General features: G+C 36.9%; 1 protein-coding gene across 2 annotated transcripts in view; it reads right to left on the bottom strand.

The window, feature by feature from the left end:
- The window catches only part of TRDN (triadin), a 270,709-nt gene that overhangs the window by 44,469 nt on the left and 204,343 nt on the right, over nt 1-21,897 (bottom strand). The window contains exons 22-24 of one of the 2 annotated variants that reach the window (XM_081094750.1): nt 19,315-19,365; nt 11,323-11,373; nt 1,204-1,242 (exon numbers count right to left, since the gene is read on the bottom strand). In XM_081094750.1, coding sequence (XP_080950876.1) covers nt 1,204-1,242; nt 11,323-11,373; nt 19,315-19,365 — 141 coding nt within the window. Of the gene's footprint in view, nt 1-1,203; nt 1,243-11,322; nt 11,374-19,314; nt 19,366-21,897 lie in introns of those variants that run through there. The other variant, XR_013996185.1, reaches the window with a different exon arrangement.

Raw genomic sequence — 21,897 nt, 5'->3', positions numbered from 1 at the left:
ATTTCCTTTGGTATGTTGGCAGTACCTTGAAGAGAAGTGATGGTAATAATCTGGGTTAATATTTAACATATACATGGAAAGGTGAAATAAGAATCACTTAAATATAGGTTAAAATTTGTGGAAATGAGTATATGCAAATATTTTAAGACCAATATTAAGAATGTCTACATGTATGTAATATCACTTTTACTGTATAGGAAGGTAGAGATATAACTTTCTCTTACACATATAGATATAGACACATAAGTATCTTTATCCTATATAATAAAAGACCAACGACCATAACGGTGTAACAACCGGAACGACTGATCGACCAGTCACTATGAGGTGCATTGACCACCTCTCGGTCCCTCCCCCCAGTCCACAGGCTCCGATTGCTGGATGGCCAACCAGGAACCACGGGGGGACCCGGGGTGGGTGGCGGCGGGGCAGAACTGGGGACTGGTGAGCAGGTGGATGATGGCCCTGATCGCAGGCTGGGCCTAGGGACCCTACCCGTGCATGATTTCATGTGCTGGGCCTCTAGTAAAGATATAAAATATTTGGAATAGGGTTAACCCTAGAAAGATTTCAATTAATTAAACATTTTCATAATATTTTTAGTCTTCTTTTTCTGCATTTTCCTATTTTTATGATGTTTCTTCTTCTAACTTTTAACACCTGTCTTCAGAGTACCCAGCTAATCTCTTTGACTTCCTCACAAAGCCTGTTTTTAGAAAATTGTTAAAAAAGTATTCCAATTATCAAAGGAATGAACAATAGGCAAGTTATTACCTTTCCAAAAAATCTGCATACTTAATTAATGGAAAAGAAATGGTTGAATCTTTTAGGTTAAACAATGGGAAACTACTGTTTTTGTGGTAAAAATAGTTGAATACAAGGGTTTGATCAATCCTAAGTTTTAGGCATTTGCCATGATCTGGCTAGAGCCTCTGAAATTTACATTATCCCCAGTAGATAAATAAAGAACAGCACATGCTAAAAGTACCAGCACATTGATAAACTTACCCACAATCTATCAGCAGAAAACAGCATATATTTTAATTTTAGCCTACATGGCAGCTTATTGCTGATTAAATTTAAAATATATACAAGGGTACACCAGTATTTTTTCAATGTTTAAGGCTTATCAAAGCTTTACCCAGCCCTGATTATAAAACCAGCCTTGTTCCTAACCTTGTAAAGCTTACAAAGTGTGCTTACCTGCTTTTGATGGCTTTTCATCTTTTTTAGTTTCAGGTTCTAGGATAAAATATAACATACATACACACATACAAATAAACAAGGAAAAAATAAGCATTCTATAAAAATAGTACTAAGTAGTTTAATAAGTAGATTTTATAGATTTTTCTCATCTGTCCTAAATTTCAATTACATAGTTCCATCAATATAGAATGGAACATGAATTATTAGTAAATTATAAAGTAACTTAAGCAAAAGAACTTTGATTTTAAAATAGAGTTTCCCAAAAGTTTCATACTAATCAAGTAATTTGGCATCTTGTCTTTAATAAGAGTCTGTTCCTTATGATTCATAAGTTATCTAAGTATTTCAATTAAGAAAACTAATAAAAACTATGCAGGAAAAAGTGTAACTTTTCTTAATTTAATCATTTTTCTATTTTCAACTGCATGCACTCAATTCATGGAGCTCCACCTGGTGGTTTATTTTATAATTTTAAACTGATATAATTGTTTCTATTAATATTTCTGTTATTATTAATTTTATAAAATAAATTAAATTGGCTTACATTGAATATAATGATATAAATATCAATAAAATGAAGTACTTTTATTGTTCTAAGAATGATTTTTATCTAGAAATTATGCATTTTAACTTAATTTCAGTATAGGTTAAGTGCATACTTTTATAATATATCCAGATAATGCTCATGACTCCATCCCAACCAATGTGATAGCTGACTATATTTCCATATTTTCCAATCCTTCCTCTTATTTCACAACTTGCCTGTGCCTTATAATTCTATTTTGACAAAAAATGTTTTGATTAATGGAAGGGTTCTGGCACGTTATAATATTTCTCCCCTTCAAATAGCAGAAAAACGGACCTCATGGTTGGGATATTTATTGAGTATAACTGTGTATCTGGGATTTGGGTTTTAGCCAAATAGAGTCTCATTTTCTGGAGTTACAAAAAAACCCCCCACAACTCTGTAATTAGTTTAACCGCAGAATTTTATGTAATAGAGAATTACATAGCCATTCATACCCTACTTCCTTTAATACTTCAATGTGCACCCTGCAGAAGTGGCATTAGTGCTATTATTGCCCTTCAATACTCCCTGGCACATATACCTCTTTCGTTTTTATTGTATTATTTTATTTATCTTTTAAAATATATTTTCATTGATTTCAGAGAGGAAGGGAGAGGGAAAGAGAGTAGAAACATCAATGATGAGAGAGAATCATTGATCGGGTGCCTCCTGCACGCCCCACACTGGGGATCGAGCCCGCAGCCTGTGCATGTGCCCTGACATTTCATATGCAGAACTGACTTTTCTGCGCTGTTGACTTTTATCTGAAAAGTAAATTGCTGATGAGCCTCGGGAGGGTGCTTCATTAATGATAGTTCAAAGTCATCAACACTCTGTTATCAAGTACAACAGGCCGGCCCAAACTTCAGCATGCTTGTGCTTGAGTCAGAGAGGACTACTTAATATCCCTTCCCTTTTTAAACCGTGTCCATGTGTTTTTAAAACTTCGTGCATTCTCTATGCTCCCCTTTTTCCTACTTGAGTTTCTAAATCAGTCTCATCTTTATTTATAAATTGAGGGATCCTTCCATGCATACTAAAGGAACAGGCTGATGGTGTTTTTATGTAATTAAGCAACCTCATCCAAATTAAAGAGGAGTGTTGTTTGTTTCTTTGTTTCTTTATTTTTGCACTGCAGTTGGAGAAAAGCAGACACAAACCAACCCAACAAAATAGCCCTCAGTTCAAATTTTATTTCCTTTGTTTATTAAGCCAGATGTTCTAATGTGAGGCATTTGAAACTCTAAATTTCAATTTTCCACTTTATGATATGGGAAAAATGATGACTATCTAGTGTATCTGTGGTTAATATTAGATTAAATAATTTCACAAGTAATTTCTGAACATTCATGTACTGATTTATAAATAATAGATATCCACTTATTGCATAAAAATCCGGTATGCCTGGTCTAAGGCAGTGTGGGGGGCTGCATCGCATTCCTCTTTCCCAGCTCTTTTTCCAAGTCCTGGGAGATTTGGGAAAATAGGTTTTTGTCTTGTTTACCTTTGGAGTCTTAGTACCTAAAATATCCACAGAATATCATACCAACACTTAAACTCGATATTGACACAAAACAATTTAAATTGTGGTTTCAAAATGCCAGGAAAATTAAATTTATAAGCTTTATGTTTAGGTGGTTTAGACCAAAATACCAGGTGAAATCCCTGTTCCATTAAGAGTAAAAGCTTACGCAGATGGAAAAGTGCATTAGAACTTACCCACCAGACATTCGACATTGCTGTGCATTATCTTCAGATTTTTATATTTATTGGTGGGACTGTCAATATAACTTCAGATACAAATATCCAGAGTAGCTAGGTGAATTAACTAGTTTGTAGCGGGTTATTTTAAAGCGGAAGCTAGAGTCTCTAGTTTCTGAGCTCAGTGCATTTTCCCATAACACATGTGCACATGAGCAAACACTCCCCACACGTGCGTTCTGTGTCTGCGTCTGTCTCTTTCTCTTCCCCTCTGATTCCCATTAGATCAACAAGGAAAAATAATTATGCTCTAGGTCTAGAAGCTTCTATAGCTGTAGTTCTAAAATGACTTTGGTTTGTAGTGCAAGAGCTTCATTTGTGACTTGGTGCTTTATGCCTACGTCCTGATTCTGCTTGGCGAGATTCCCGAAGGAGTTTGAGGTTCCCAAAGAAAGTCTGCTGAGTGGACAATAAAAACACCAAGTGAGCCAGAGGGCATTCTCTCTTTGCAGCACAGAATAAATGCAGACATACATTTTCCCTGCCCCGTTCTGCCATCATTTTATTTTCGTGATCCTTCGTCTTTTGCATATGCTAAACACAAGTACCATGGATCTGATAGTGTCACTCGCCTCTACCTACTCTTTCTTTTATCAATCGCTATGTGTGTCTCATTATCCTCCCCTTCCCTGAAGCACCCAACGCGAAGAGCACCCATTGAAATAAGTAAGAAATAATTGGAGGAGGCCGAACATATTCCAGGTCGCACAAAGAACTGTCAGTCAGAACAAGGTTCTGTGATGTTGTTGGAAGATGGTAAGAGAGCTGGTTGGACATATTTCAGGTAATGAGCCAGTTGCCTTTAAACCATTCAACGGGTTCAGAAAGCTGTGCGAAAATCATTTGCCAAGGTTAGTAAGCACATTTTTTGTTTTTTCCCCTTAGCAAGGGAGAGGCACTCTTTAACCAGATTCTTACTCCTTTCCCTGCATTCATTCATTTTCTTTAACTTGAAGTGAAAATATCAATTAAATTAATAAAGGATCATAGGTTTAAGTAAAGATAATCCTATATCTGGTTCAAAGATGTAAAAATAATAGATGAATTTATATGACAAATAATACATTTACATTTTTTAAATGAATAGGAACAATAGAAAGGCTTTTTTTTTTTTTTTAAACAACATTTAAAAAAAATTCCCTGCAAGAAGGGAAGCCTATGAGAACAGCTGCACAAGGTAGCTTGGAGTGACAAGAAAAGTGAACATCCAGGGAGCCAGTGGCTCATTTTCTCACTCTACTCTGTCTTTTTTAAATGAGAGCTTAAATGGAAAGGATACCAAGGAAGGAAGATTGGGGCTTTGTATTTATCACCCTCCATATATTTCAAATACATGTAGTTGTGCATATATTAATTATACATTTTTTTTTTTGAGAAAAGAAATAAAAATCCTCAATGCTTAGGTGCATTACTTTTGTAAAGCTAGTAATTATAGAAAAATTTCTGGCAAGCTTAACTACTTTTCTTACCAACACACAACCCCTTTTTATACTGTCAACTTTGCATTTTGGCATGATGGACACACACAAAAAGTTTTAGGCTGTAAGTTGCTGCTTAGAATGAAAGTGCTGCTGTTACTGATATAATTTTCACTTAAACAATTCTTTCAGGAAATAAGTAACCATGGATTTATAAAGGCATGTACAAACATTGTATGCTTTTGAATACTAATCTTTCTCATCGACAAATTATCTGTAACTTTCCTTCATTCCTACCCAATATAATAAAATTATTATGAAAAAAATCCTTTGATGTTAGGGTAAGTTTTGTTAATATATTCCAGTCCTAAAGAAAAAAGGGAAATAAGATTACTTTTTGGTACTTTTAAATCTGATACCAAGTATCTAATCAAGCATAGAAACCCTGGATAATCATTTCATCTTTGTGCATCAATTTCTTCATTGTTAACATGATAGTCACAATATTTTCTCCTTAAAACACCTCAAAGCAGAATTAAATCATGTCAAATAATTAGAAACAGGGCACACACAAAAAAACTCCAGAAAAAATATACAAAATTAAAAAAAACACTAATGTTGATTCTTAAATCAAGTATTCTAGATAAAGTATTATATTTTAAAAACAATGTTGTGGCAAATCTGAATATTTCTTAGAGGATGGCAATGTCATAAGCAAAGATGATATATGTGATTTTCCTTGTTATTAGGAAAATGTAAAATATTCAGAATGGTGAATAAATATATATAAATTAATTGGTTTTGATTATGAGAATTCTCAGTTACAAAAGACAAAATAAATCTCTCTAATATTAGTTTAGAAAATTAGAACACCACAGAACATTAAAACTGAAATGTTTTAGAAACCAAAACCTGATGGTGTTCATGTCAACCATTGGGCACCAGAATATTTGCAATCACTAGTTATAGCAGCATAGGAACATTGGTTAAGTTCAGACATCAATTTCTTTCATACGATTTAGAATTTGGGGTTATATTTTAACCTGTGGGTTGTATTACCATGGCTGTTGCTTTTTCTTTGCATGCTTTCTTTTCTTCGAATTATGATTGTGTTGTTCCTTTACTTGATTGACCCCCTTCTCCCGCTTGACCTCTGGTCCAGTTTTTACTTTGGTCACTCAACATATCTCCCCAGTGTAAGGGGGGCTCTTCCTGAACAAGTCACCCACCCAGCAGGGACTTCTCTCAGGTCCCTGATGAGCAGTTGAGCCTATTTGCTCCAATTCTCCTTGTGTATGCAGTTTCCCAGTTCTCTGTAGCCCAGAAAATTGCCGGCAGTTACTCTTTTTTAGTGTCTTTTCTTGAATGGGAGCTCCACTTCAGTGCGTGATTAATTGCATTGAGACTTGCTTAAAATCTCTGCTTATTGGAATGTGCGTTATTGTCTTAACTAAACTCCTCATAAGCTCTGCTGCTTAAACACTTAAAGCCCAGCATCCATGCAGCTTTATTCCGACTAATTGCTTTCTGCTTTTCATACACACACACACATATGTATGTTCCCGTTGTTTGCACGGCCTATGTCTTTTTAACGTATCCATCTATATTTTATCTTTCATTCTAAGGATTTGGAGAAAAGATGAGGCATCAAAGCATGAATATATAGTTCCATTTTTCCTGCAAAATGAGACTGTGGAAAGCCATTTCTTTCCCTACCACATCATTACTGAATGAGATTTTTTGGTCATGGGACCTGACTAAAATTTTTTATTTGAACTCAATATGAGATTTTAGTGTATAACCAGATTTAAGAACATAAATTGGAATATGTGTCTACTTTTATTCAATGCACTATAGATATTTGAACCCACAATTTCATACAAAATGGATAAATTTAAGGGTTTTTTTTAATTGAAAAGACTGATTAAGCAGATCATTTTTTAATGTGGTGAAAAAATACGAGATCCACTCTCATAAAAATGTTTAGATGTATATTATTTGTATCTGTAAGCACAATCATATACAACAAATCTCTATAACTTCATCTTGAATAATAGGACCTTTCTATCAATTGAACAGCTCCATTTACCCCTCTCCTGGCACTTGGCAAGCACCACTACTTTCTTTTTAAATTTATCTTTGCTCAACTGGTGTGGCCCTGTGGTTGAACATTGACCTATAAACCAGAAGGTCACAGTTCGATTCCCAGTCAGGACATATGCCTGGGGTTGCAGGCTCAATCCTCATAGGGGGGCATGCCGAAGAGGAAGGGGTGGGGGAGAAAGAGTTAGAAACATCAATGAGGAGAGAGCATCATTGATCGGCTGCCTCCTGCATAGGTTGCTCTGTTGATTGTTTGCTTTGCTGTGCAGAGGCTTTTCAGGTTCATGTTGCCTCATAAGTCTAGTGTTCTTTTTGTTACCTACACTTTTGGTGTTACATTGAAGACATCATTGCTGATATCAATGTCATGAAGATGTTCTCCTATGTTTTCTCTGGGAATTTTACAGTTTCAGGTCTTATGTTTAAGCTACTGAGTTATGTTTTGTGTACAGTGCACAATAGGGATCCAATTTTATTCTTTTGCATGTAGACATCCAGTTCTCCCTATCTCATTTGTTAAAGAAACTAGGCCTTATCCATTATGTATTGGTATCCATGTAAACAGTCAGTCAGCCATATATGTGTGGGCTTATTTCTGGGCTCTCTATTCTGTTCCATTTGTCTAGCGTCTGTCTTCATGCCGGTACCCTACTGTTTTAATTACTACGGTAGCATATACTATGCTTTGAAATCAGCAAGTATGACTCTTCCACGTTTTTTTCTTCTTTTTTCCAGTACTGTTTTGGCTTTTTGGGGTTCTTTGTAGTTTATTATGAATTTTATTATTGTCTTTTCTCTTTCTGCAAAAACCGCCATTGGAATTTTTATAGGGAATATATTGAAAATGTAAATCACTTAGAGTGGTATGGACATTTTAACAATATTAAGTTTTCTGATCCATTAACATAGGATGTCTTTCTATGTATTTGTGTCTTCTTTAATTTACTTCATCAATGTTTTGTAATTTTCAATTTACTAGTATTTTGTATGCTTAGTTAAGTTTATCCCTAAGTATTTCATTATTTATGATGCTATTGTAAATAAAATTGTTTTAATTTTCTTTCCAGATTGTTCATTGTTAGTGTTTAGAAATTCAACTGATTTTTGTGTGTTGATTTTGCATCAATAAACTTTACTGAATTCATTTATTAATTCTAACAATTTTTTTGTATGTGGAGTCATTAGGGCTTTTTACATGTGAGGTAATGTCATTTACAAACAGGGATAATTTTACTTCCTGCTTTTTTATTTGGATGTCTTTTATATCTTTTTGTTTTCTAATATGATCTGTTTGTATTGTGACTGTTCTAATGTATATTATGACATTGACCCCCTTAAAGTAAAGGAAGCCTAATGGGACAATATCTCTGATTGGTGAAAGTGAAAGTCATATTATGATTACACTTTTTTGTCAGAATAACCAAGTACTATAATTCTTATTTAGTATCACAGACCTGAATTTGGCTTGCTTGTTTGGGGGAAAAATGATGAGATTCAATTAATAAAATTTTAAGGCACATTACTAAAAGAGTTCACTGTCACTTTAAATTGTAAAAATAAAAAGACTAATTACATATGTTTATTCAATGATTTGAAGCCTCAATTTCTAAGAAAATAATAGGACAAAATTAAAAATAATAGTTCTGGTTGTTGCAATTATTTGAAATTTTATACAAACCCTTGTCCACATATAATTTTCATTAAAAATTAGGGAGAGAATGGTACAATAATGTAAAAATTATGTAATAGTGAAATAAAACATAACTGTTAAAAATATATCTTTCAAAGTGCTCCCTTCCCCACCACCATTATCTGTGACCATGAACTGACTGATACTAGACTTACCATCGGTTGTGCAATAACAGAAAGATAAGAGAGAGGGAAATCTTAGTTTGATATTTTAATGATCAAAGATTAAAATGAACACCAAGTGTTTTTAATGGAAACTTGAATTATTTTTCATTTATATATGTAGTTCATATGCATTTCTGCTGAGGAATTTTTTTTTTAACTAAACTTCTTTAATGAAAAATGTGGATGTTTATAATATTCCTATCTGTTCCTTACATTTTATACTTCTGTCTTAGATTGGCAAAGGAATTATAACATCACAGTGTGATTAAATTAGTTAATGGCATCAAATGATTTCAATTTAGATTGTTATGTAAACATCCATTCCAATCAACAATTAGATCCTATTAAAGTAATTTAGAGTTTCTTAAAAATAAATTAATGTGTAGTTTTCACCATTAATTAATTCTTTGAATAATATAGCAACATTTCTCTATGTATTGGACATTTAATATAACATGTAATAATCCCTTTGTAAGGCAAAACATCCTAATTCACATAACAGGATAATATAAAATTGCTCATAGCACCAAAAAACAAACAAAACAAAACAAAAAACTATCATTGGTGATTATAAAAGTAAAGTTTTAAATATAAAACATTTCTAAAATAAAATATAAGTGCAAATGGGAGATGTAAACAGGAGACATCTGTAATACTATCAATAATAATGTTGATAGTATAAAAAATAAAAAAATGTTTTAATATGTTTGGAGTGCATGTTGCTTTTTAAAAATTCAAGCACATATGTGGGCTGAGAAAAAAATTCATGTTGTGCTCTGTGCTTCATTAAGTGGCACTTTTGTTTAACTCAAAATTAACTGCAAAGTTAGGAAAATATGACTTCAGGGTAGGGCTTTTATACATTGCTACATGAACTAAAGGGGACTCTCCATACAGCCTTCATTTCTCTGGCTGATTCCCTGTCAGCTTCCTCATTTCCTTCATATCTCTTGAAACTCCAACATGTTTATACAGGTGTACCAGAAGTCCAATAAAACAATGCCAATAAGTTGCAATTTTTACCACTAAGTCTCTGTACATTAGTGTAGGGAAACGTCATCAAGATGTTACCACTGGTTTGACCCTTGAGCTCCCCCAGGACAACTGGAAGCTCCCCATTCTCTCTCCAGTGCTTAGGAATGTGCTCCCCACTCGCCTCCCCACAGCTAGAAGCTGTCCAAGGACACAGCCTTAGAATAATGATGTAGTGAGGGCACATTCTGAACTGGGTTTCTGATGAAAGCTTACGAAGGCCTGCTATAGATGTGACTGAACCCAGTTAAGGCTTCTGGTATACATGACTAAACCTAGTTAAGGCCTCTATATGGACTTTTAATATTCTGGCAGGCTGGTGGGGAAATCTACTCGTCCTGTGGCCAGCCAAGACAAGCCTTTTTAGTGAATTCTCTTCCTTACCAAACCTGCCACCTACTGATCTGGAGTGGTCTGCCTCTCTTCAGCCTCCCAGGCCCCCCAGTGACAGAGGGCCAATTTCATATCTGGTCCAGGAAGCTCCCAGCCAGGCTTGTGAAGCAACAGTAACTCATGCAGATTTCTCTTTAGAGTAAATGTAGAAACAGGCTCTATTTCTGACATTCAATGTGGTGCATTTTATGGTTTCATTGGTTCACGAATATGTTCTCTTTGACAAGGAAAATTAGACAGTTCTGAGTATGATACTATTCCCACAGGATGCACTGGCATTAATTTGAAACCAATTGTATGACATTGAACTTAGCATATTTACTTATGTTGTAGGGGACATAACTTGATGTATGGCATATCAGATCCACATTACTCAGAGACTAGTATAATGGGGAGACAAGAGATGCAATAAGATTCAAGAGCGCAGTGCTTGATTTAGGAGATCAGAATTCTAATGTTGCCGCTGCTGGAAATTACAATAACTTTAAAAGCTTCTTTACTATTCATTTTATGTATTTATAAGATGAGAATATTGGACTACAGTTTATCCCTAAGTTTTTCCTAGCCATAAAATTTATGATTTTTCTCTATTTGAATTTAAAGAATGGCAAGATATCACTGAGAAATTTTAAGTATTACTTTTTATATTAAACCCTTGGTTTCCATGGCTATTCCTAATAAGAGTCACCTTGGGATTATAAAATGTTGATTTCCCACCAGAGATTGATAAAATCAGAAGAGCATATGCATTTTTAAAAGTTTTTCAATATTTCTGACATTGTTACTCTTTCCTTTGTTATTTCGTAGTACAGTTTAGAATTTTATGATAGGAAGTAAGTCTGTTGTTCTTCACTCAGAAACATACACAGGCATATGAATGTTATAGTTTGAGAACATTAAAAATAAATGATATATTACTTTGTTGTAAGTAACTGAATATTCAGTGGGCAGATCAATGTGTTTTCACATTTCATTATACAATATTACCTTTTTCCTTTGGGGAAGCTGCCAACTTCACTTCTTTCCCCTTAATAGGCTCTGGAAAGAAACATTGAGCATTTATTTTCAGCCAAGATAAAAGTAATTGAAGACACATATATGATGAATTCTGTGAGCTATCATTAAAGTGAATTGTATGGCAATAATATAATGTTTTCTTTAAAAAATGATTTTAATCATACAGACACAAAGATACAACAGTATAGAGTACAACAAGCCACTCCTTGATTATTTTTTTTTAAAATAAATGTAAAATTTTGAATGAGTTACAATCTATGTGTTCGTTAAGAGTGTAGGCATTTGGATGGATTAGAAGTTATTTCATCTATAATTTTTAAAAACACATAACTTCAGCATCCAAAATCTCCTCTATGTGTTATAATTAGCACTCAATTAGTATACTTTTATCAGGCTATGTTTGTTTGTGTTTTTTGTTAAAATAAACAATCAAGTGAAAAACCCTGCATATACCATGTAAATGTGGTGTTTTAGTCATCAGACTCAAGTCAAATAAATTTCAAGAATAAGACTAAAATAAAATATGAAATAATTTATTCTATAAACTTTCAACATCTTAAAAATGTGGTCCTTGATTAAAGTAAATAAAGCTTCATTTATTCTACCATGTTAAAAAACAATGTAATTCTGATCATATTATGGGTTCCAAACATATACGTGGGCAATATCTTAAAGAACATTATCCATCCTCAACAACCTATAGAAAAAACATTAGCCCAGTTTTTGCCTCTTCTCAGTATCCATTTTATTAACAAAAGTAGCTTTTAATACAGTGGGAAAGAACGGAAGAAAAAATCAATACCTTCAGCCCTTTCTTCCATTCTCACCTATGGTTTTGGGTGGGAATTCTGGAATAGGGTGGTGGCACCTGAATGGATATGCCACTCAATCACTTCGAATTGAGTCCAGGTGACCTTGGATGGTGTCAAGAATGAATTTGGGGGTTGTATTGAAAGGGCTGTGTCCCTCAAAGCAAGATTTTCTTGGCAGATAAACTACAGCCTTAAGTATCCTTGTTTGTAGAATTTTTAAAAATGGCTTTGATGGAAAATAAATGTTTGTGTTGCTATTTATTGTGCAAAGTATAAATAAGGCTGTTTTCCCCCTATATTTTAGCATACAAAGATGAAATCAAGAGCTATGGATTGGATTAACACGAAAAGAAGCTTCATTAACTTCTAAACCAAAAGAATTAATGTACTGAGAAATGAGAAGTGGTGGTTGGGACAGATTCCCAGTGGGGTGAGAGAGGGCAATCCCTGAAACTTCAGGATTCAATATTAAGCATCTCTCTCTATATATAAAAGCCTAGGTGACTGTTTGATCATTTGACCGGTAGCTATGATGTGCACTGACCACCAGGGGGCAGATTCTCAATGCACAGGCATGGAAACATGGAACAGACTGAATCTCAGAGGGAAGTGGCGGGGGGGGGGGGGAGAGGTGGGAAGAGATTAACCAAAGATCTTATATGCATACTAGAGGCTCAGTGCACGGATTCGTGCACTGGTGGGGTCCCTCGGCCTGGCCTGCGGGGATTGGGTGAAAGCGGCAGTCTGACATCCCCAGAGGGGTCCCAAATTGTGAGAGAGCACAGGCCAGGCCAAGGGACCCTCCCAGTGCACGAATCCGTGCACCAGGCCTCTAGTGTTTATATAAGTGAGTGAGTGTTTGTGTTGTGAGATGAACATAGTTATAAGATACAAGACTTGTATGTTGTTGTGAGATGAACACAGTTATAAAATACAAGACTTATGAAGAGGAAACCCCAAGAAGATTTGATTTTCTGGAGAAAGAAGGAAGGGGTAAAATAACAGCTGTACTTTTACAGGTATTTGAAGGTCATAAACCCACCACCTTAAGCTTGGCAAAAGTTCTCAGAAAATAGAAGTGACTTTTATTTCCACATTTGCTAATAGGAAGATGGCATCTGCTCCCAGGCTGGGCCATCTCCTGCATTCACCTTCCTGTAGCTCCTTCTCTCTCAGCCTCCTTTTTGACTTCAAGGGTTTTGACCTGATTTAGCATGTCCACAGGCAGATCTGAGCAGTCTCTAATTAGCCAAGCAAGTGAGTGGATATCAAATCTGACAAAAACTGTGGAGAGAATGTTACATAAAAATTCTGCACTTCTGTATTAGAAAATCTAATGGATACATCATTGGTTTGAGTCATTTTAAAGCACTTTTAAAAATTCATCTGTCTTGTTTGTTAAGAAATAAGTTTTGGAGAACATATTTTTGCATGTGTTGCTTTTACAAATATGATAATTTCTTTGCATTTGTCTAAGAGCCTACAGGAAGTCTTATGAATCTTGATTATCAGGATTTGGAACATATTTATTTTTTTAAAAAATTTTATTGATGAGAGAGAGAGAGAGAGAGAGAGAGAGAGAGAGAGAGAGAGAGACATCGATGAGAGAGAGACATGGATCGGCTGCCTCCTGCATGCCTTCCACTGGGGATCCAGCCTGAAACCCAGGCATGTGCCCTGATGGGGAGTCAAACCTGGGACCTTTTGGTCCATAGGGTGACAGTCAATCCACTGAGCCACATCAGCTGGGCTGGAACATATTTAAATGTGCTGTGATATAAAGTGCAACTCTCAAATAATCTGGGCAAGGAGGTTGTGATGGAGAAATGTTCACAAAGGAATAAAAAGATGGTTTCAGATTTTCCATTTCCCTACACTGCCCCCAGAGACTCAGGGAATAATGAACTAGGGTGAGGTATAGATTGTTGGGGATCAGTTTCAAAGTCCTCAGACAACTTAGCCCATCCTAGTTTTTGTTTGATTAGTAAAAATGGCCAAGAAAAGGCATCTGATTGATGACAATTAGAAGTTGGGGATCATCAGGTGCATGGTCTTGAGCATCAAAATGTTACAGGAGATAAGCATTGCTGAGCATCCACTGGTATCAGATCCAGACAGACACAGGCCTGTGTCACAAGACTAGACAATAGTTCCAGTGTCTGTCATATGAATCCAACACTAGAGGAACCTAAGTGTTGTTACTATTGTATTATTAATAAAGAAGGAATTTAATTCATCTCTTTGATGCCTTTTTTGGGTTTGTGTTGCAGTTCCTGGGACAATGGATGATTCTAGGATCTTCTGATAAGTCAGACCAGCTGCAAGAAGCAAGTGGTGATATAGCATAGGGGTGGATACCAGAAGGAACATAACCAATAGCAGGGGTGACTAGCAGGATTGTCTGGTTTCTGAGTGGTCACAGCCACATAAACAGGGCTCTGCCCTTGTAGATGTGTTGAGAGGACTTACATGCGTCCCCTCACCCAGGAAAGTCAGTAGCTGAACCAGCAGCAAAAGCCAGCAAGACGTCTTTCTCTTCCTTTTTCTCTCTCAAACAATCATTCCTAGACCTTCTCTGCATCACATTAAATAGACACAAACCTAATGATGTTTCTTTAAATGCTTAATTTACTCATGGTTATCACATCCCAGGTACTGGTAAATTCGGTTCCAAATGATTTTTGTGTAATAATCCTGGTTTTATGTAGAATTGGAGCCTTGCTTCAATGTGGGCACAAAGTGGAATCTCTGAGAGACTGGCAAACATAGGCAACAACTCAGCTGCGTAATATAAATAACTCCCAATATATAATGACTCCAATGCAGTAAGTGGCTTTTTAGTGAATGGAATTGCTGCATTCTGATTCTGCCACAGCTCAGCAGCAGACTTCAAAGGCTGCTTCAGAAACAAACACTGCAGAGGTTTTTAAAGTCCCTGAAATCTGATAGGTGATTCTGCAATAAAAAATTTTAATGATAAATGATGCTCAGAAAATATAGGAAACAGGAAGTAAATTTATTCTAAAATAACATCCAGCTTAGTTTGAATAAAACAAAGGTGCTCTAAATCAATAATCACACGCAGTAAACATTTATATACATGATTTTCTAGTGACTGTGGAGAAAACTTGCAAATAGTAGAGGATTCAACATTGAGAGGAAAAAAGTGTTCACTAAGAAGTTACCTACAATTACCCATGTTCACTAACAACCTAACAACAAGAATAGAAATTATGGGAGAGAACCAAGATGGCGGCATAGGTTAACGCCGGAGTTTGCTGCTTTGAACAACTACTTCAAAAGTGAAACCAAAAAACGGAAGGGACATCATCCAGAACCACAGGAAGGCTGGCTGAGTGGAAGTCCTACAACTAGGAGGAAAGAGAAACGCATACGGACACTCAGAGGAGGCGCAGTGCTGAAGTCAAATTCTGAGGTGCGGAGTGCGCGGAGCGGGCTGGCGGCGGAGGGCGCGGTTGGCATTTTCAATCGGGAGGGAGTCGCAGACTCTGAGCTCCAGATCCGGGCGAGTCTTTAGGGACCCAGACTCAAACGGGAGAAGCGGGTCTGTCTGGCTTCGGTCAGAGCGAGTGCAGCTTTCTCTCCGAGCTTTGCAGCGGGTGCTGGGACTCAGAGAGGCAGAGCCCCTGGGGACAGGACTGAGAGAGGCCATAACTGCTCTCTCCGGCCCACCCTGTTGATCCTGTGCGACCCGCCCCACCCAAGCCCTGCACAGAGGCATTTGCCGGATAGCCTCAGGCAAACGCCAGATTAGCACCTCCCTAGATGACAGAAGTTCTCTCACTGCTGACACAGCTGATTCTCATAGCCACTTGGCCTGGAGGTCAAACCCTCCCTGGAATTAGCTACAACAATCAAGATTTAACTATAAGACCACGAACAAAGACCACTAGGGGGTGCACCAAGGAAGCATAACAAAATGCGGAGACAAAGAAACAGGACAAAATTGTCAATGGAAGATACAGAGTTCAGAACCACACTTTTAAGGTCTCTTAAGAACTCTCTAGAAGCCGCCGATAAATGTAGTGAGATCCTCAAGAAAACTAATGAGACCCTCGATGTTATGATAAAGAACCAACTAGAAATTAAGCATACTCGGACTGAAATAAAGAATATTATACAGACTCCCGACAGCAGAACAGAGGAGCGCAAGAATCAAGTCAATGATTTGAAATGCGAGGAAGCAAAAAACACCCAACCGGAAAAGCAAAATGAAAAAAGAATCCAAAAATGCGAGGATAGTGTAAGGAGCCTCTGGGACAGCTTCAAGCGTACCAACATCAGAATTATAGGGGTGCCAGAGGATGAGAGAGAGCAAGATATTGAAAACCTATTTGAAGAAATAATGACAGAAAACTTCCCTCACCTGGTGAAAGAAATGGACTTACAGGTCTAAGAAGCGCGGAGAACCCCAAACAAAAGGAATCCAAAGAGGACCACACCAAGACACATCATAATTAAAATGCCAAGAGCAAAAGATAAAGAGAGAATCTTAAAAACAGCAAGAGAAAGAAAGTCAGTTACCTACAAGGGAATACCCATACGACTGTCAGCTGAATTCTCAACAGAAACTTTGCAGGCCAGAAGGGAGTGGCAAGAAATATTCAAAGTGATGAATACCAAGAACCTACAACCAAGATTACTTTATCCAGCAAAGCTATCATTCAGAATTGAAGGTCAGATAAAGAGCTTCACAGATAAGGAAAAGCTAAAGGAGTTCATCACCACCAAACCAGGATTATATGAAATGCTGAAAGGTATCCTTTAAGAAGAGGAAAAGGAAGAAAAAGGTAAAGATACAAATTATGAACAACAAATATGCATCTATCAACAAGTGAATCTAAGAATCAAGTGAATAAATAATCCGATGAACAGAATGAACTGGTGATTATAATAGAATCAGGGACATAGAAAGGGAATGGACTGACTATTCTTGGGGGGGAAAGGGGTGTGGGAGATGCGGGAAGAGACTGGACAAAAATCTTGCACCTATGGATGAGGACAGTGGGTGGGGAGTGAGGGCGGAGGGTGGGGCGGGAACTGGGAGGAGGGGAGTTATGGGGGGAAAAAAGAGGAACAAATGTAATAATCTGAACAATAAAGATTTAATTAAAAAAAAAAAAGAATAGAAATTATGAAAGCCTGCTTGGTGAAGTGGTCAGTGGGGATTTAAATTCCTCAAATGTTTTCCAGAACAGAGTTTTACAACTACCATTTCCAACTAGTTTAGGCTTCGGCTTAGTCTTTAAGCAGCAATTTAGATTTGTGGTAATCATTGTTGCCTGAAAGGTAGTTTTGAATTTATGCCCCAACTTCTTTTTAGATGCTTTTATATTGAATAGTAATATGTGATCCAAATATTCTTGTTACGTAAGTGCAGATGAAAGAAAATATATTTTATACTATAGTGGAAAGAGGGGAAGTTTATATTTGAAAACAATAGATAGATAGATAGATAGATAGATAGATAGATAGATAGATGATAGACGGACATGGATTTTTCTGGTAGTATGTTTTTCTGGTAGTATGTTTCAATGACACCTTTAGTTCTCACACAATCAAGGACAATGTTTTTGTTAATTGTCAGATAAAATGAGAGTGAAGGATGAAGAGTCTCTTACAAAGTACAGGTAACCACTGCAGAAAAATAAACCAAACTTCTCTGTGGCGATTAAGGGGGGTCACCCCAATAGCAAAAGGACTAAGGCTATTTTTTCATACTGCGTAGCCAATGTGTCTATATCAAATAGATTTTCAAAGTTACGTAATGAGTTCTACATTCAAAGCAAAGGTTCTTTGAAGAATAAAAGTACAAGATCCCTATTCTAGGGAGCAAGCAGTATCTGTGTGAAAATGAAAAGATGGACTTTAAAATCCAGCAGACTGGACTTTCATTCTTGCCTTTGCCTCTCACTTCACAGTGTCACTGAGTAACTTACTTGATCTATGCCCCAGCTTCCACATTTATAAAATTTGAACTATCCAGCACAGCTTGCTGAAACAAAATGTATAAAGTAGATTTACCATGCCTGGCAAAAAGCAGAGGGCCCGGCTTCTGTACTTTTCCCAAAGAATTCCCATTTTTTTGCCTGGCTAACTCCTCATCCTCCTCACGTGACTTTAATATAACTCCTTCAGGAAAGCCTTTTCCGAGTCCCCAGACCTAATTAGAATCTTGATTAAACTCTTTTATAGCACATTGCATCTCTCCTCTATGATCCTTATAATTTTAATGAATTATGTCATTATAAATATCAAAAGGACACAGACTATGTTTTTCTTATAATTCCAGTATCTAAGGAATATGTATTCTGATTTTTGTGTATTAGATTTACAAAAAATAATTATTGAATGTGGTACTGATTAGTTCACATAAAAAATAAGATGACTAACATAGGTCTTGATGCTTAAATAAGTGGGATTTCAATGAACTAAATAGATAAATAAGTAAGATTTTACATCAGTGTATGAATTCAGAACTTGATGGTTTTTATGGACATTATTCTTAGAAAGTGACCCGAGATTTAGATGGACATAGAGGAAAGTCAGTCCATTCAGAAGAGAAAATCTCAAAATTTAAATGAGAACGTCATGCCTTTTTGTAGCAATAAGGAGCCTGACAAGACTAAAGCAGACAGAACATGACTAAGAGAGACTTTGAAAATAGCACAACTTACAACTCCAATTCCCCAATGTTCCTGCCTATTGCTAGCTTTGTAAACTTTTTTTCTCCAATGGTTAGCAAGTGCTTGGAAGGATTGTGCACTAAATATATATTTTATGAGTGGACAGAAAGGAGAGAACCAGAGCGCATAAAGGTAAGTCCTTTCTTCTGCATTCTTTACTTCCCTTCTAACTTTTTTGTTAAACCTTTTTATTCTTTAAGAAAAATCCTTTCTCTCTCTTTTTTTCTTAGTTTTTGAAATTATAATCAGAGCACTTTAAGTCATGGTGAACTATAGGAAAGTATTTGTGGGACAGATAAATAAATACAAAATTTCAAATATAGAGGGGTGACCTATGGAATTTTGGCCCCCACATCTGCAAAGATGATGACTAATGCACTATGGGCCCATTCAAATATTTTTGCTAATAAATTTCTAGTGTTATGTTACATTGACTCTATTACCTTTATCTTTCAGAACTGAAGAAGTCTTCTCAGATTTTTCTTTTCTAATTTCTGCAAGAAGAATCATGAAAAGAAAATGTTACAAGGAATAATAGAGATAAAATGGTAAGTTTCTTGATGTGTTTTGCTTATTGAGGCCTAAGAAATCAAAGGGGCTCTGAGTTGATATTCAAAATACAGATATATCCTGGGATAGGTTGCCCCTAGAAAATAAGTCCATGACTTATTATCACAAGGGTCAAATTATGATAGACACAAACAAGGTACAAATAAAATGCTATGGGCTTTGGGGAAAGAAGGTAGGGTAACAAGAATAGCTAACATTGTCTATTTCCTATGTGTTATAGGAAATGTTCTCTACTGTTCTGTCATTCAACATTTACAACAACCCTGTAAGGTAGGCAGGTCCGGACATTGCTCTTGCTTTTCACATAAAGGAATTAATAACTTTCCCAAGGTTGGGTAGCTCTTAAATAGGAGACCTGGGATTTAAACTGATGTCTCTCTCAACTCAACCACACAGGTACTGGCTCTGGTAGCTGGCTGATGGGATCAGAAAGGCTTTGGCCGGTGGTACTGAGGCAGACCTTGAAAGATAGAAAGGAATTAGACCAACAGAGATGGAGTGGAAAGGAAGACACATTTTAGAAGGACAGAAGAGAGAGTAAGGATGCCTAGGCTGGGCGGTCTGTGCATTCGGCTTTGTGAGTCACTTGTAGGCAACAGACTGCAGGGGAAGTGATGCTGTGTGACTTCCTTGGCCAACAAGGCAGGAAAGGCCATGCAGCTCCCACCTGCTCCTCTAGGAACACTAGCTCCGGGGAAGCTGGTGCCCTGTAAGTACTCTAACTGACACCATCATGTGGCAAAGTGCTGGGGTCCAACCCCAGCAGGTCCAGGGGTCCCCAAAGGTGTGGATGGAGTCGGCAAAGAAGGAATGACACGGAGACAGCGTTCAGTTGATCAGCAGCCTAGCCAGGATCTCTAGCCAGGATCTCCAGCCAAGTTCTGGTCTGGATCTCCAGCGAAGTTCTGGTTAGGATCTCCAGCCAGGTTCTGTGTCCATGTTCTCTTGCTAGGTTCTCCAGCCAGGTTCTCCAGGTTCTCCAGCCAGGTTCTGTAGCCATGTTCCCTCGCTAGGTTCTCCAGCCAGGTTCTATCCAGGTTCTCCAGCCAGATTCAGTCACCAGGTTCTAGTCAGGTTCTCTTGCCATGTTCTATCCAGGTTCTGTAGCCAGATTCTGTCTCTAGGTTCTTCAGCCAGGTTCTCTCTCTAGGTTCTGTCTCTAGGTTCTATCTCCAGTTTCTGTCCAGGATCTTTTGCCATGTTCTGTCTCTAGGTTCTGTGTCTAGGTTCTGTGTCTAGGTTCTGTGTCTAGGTTCTGTGTCTAGGTTCTGCGTGGGTTCTGTGTCTAGGTTCTGTGTCCTGTTGTCTTGTTACATCTGTATTTATACCAGTTGATTCCAATCCTATCAATCTCTATTCCAAAGGTTAGGGCGTTTTTTATCTCCATTCCAGGGAGTAAAGATTATGTAGCTTAAGCATGATTGTTCATAGTTAAAGTGATTAATTACCCGCCTGGCACTTAGTTAAGGGGTTTTATTCCCTCCCTAACTTCAGGGGAAAATCCCTACCTGGGGAAACAACCTTTCTCAGAGAGGTGACCTTAGTTAAAACACATAGTGCCAAGAAGGTGAGCAAACATATTAAGAACAGTATGCCATATATGCCAGGTCCCTTGAAATAGCAAGGATGGACCGGCTCCCGGCAGCAAAGGATACATATAGGCAGACCAGTCAACAGCCCAAGCTGGACTCCCAGCTAAGAGCTAGCATCAACTGCCAGCCAGCGAGGTGAGCCAACCTGGCTATCCAGAAGTTGGCTGCCTTAGATGACTACAGCTCAAGCCAACATTGGACTGCAATCATGTGAGATTGTGCCTTTGGTGTTGTATCTAAAAAGTCATTGCCAAACCCAAGACCACCTAGATTTTCTGTTATGTTATCTTCTAGAACTTTTATAGCTTTAAGTTTAAATTATGTCTATGATCCACTTTGAGTTAATTTTTTGAGAAGAATGCAGGGTCTGAGTCTAGATTCTCTTTTTAAAATTATTATTTTTGCTTGTTGGTGTCCACTTGATTTGGTACCACTTGTTGATAAGACTATTCTTTCTCCTTTCGATTGCTTTTGCTCTTCTGTCAAAGATACATTGACTATATTTTGTGGGCCTATTTCTGGGCTATTTGTTCTGTCCCATCAATCTATTTATTTGTCTGTTCTTTTACCAATATACACTGTGCTGATTGTGTTGATTGCCATAGTTTTTTAGTCTTGAAGTCCAGCAGTGTCTGTTTTCGGACTTTATTTTTCTCCTTTAATATTGTCTTGGCTATTATGAGTCTTTTATTTTTTCATAAAAACTTAAAGTCAGTTTGTTGATATGTTTGTCGATATTCACAATATCAGTTTTCCAATATTCACTGGGATTTTTATTGTGACTTCATTGAATCTACAAATCAATTTGGGAAGAAATGACATCTTAACAATTTTGAGTCTACCTACCCATGAACATGGAATATT

This window comes from Myotis nattereri, assembly GCF_964212035.1.
Source record: "Myotis nattereri genome assembly, chromosome: 6".
Taxonomy (NCBI): Eukaryota; Metazoa; Chordata; class Mammalia; order Chiroptera; family Vespertilionidae; genus Myotis; species Myotis nattereri.
The sequence above is the reverse complement of the archived record's forward strand: the minus strand, read 5'-3'. Positions and strand labels throughout refer to the sequence as shown.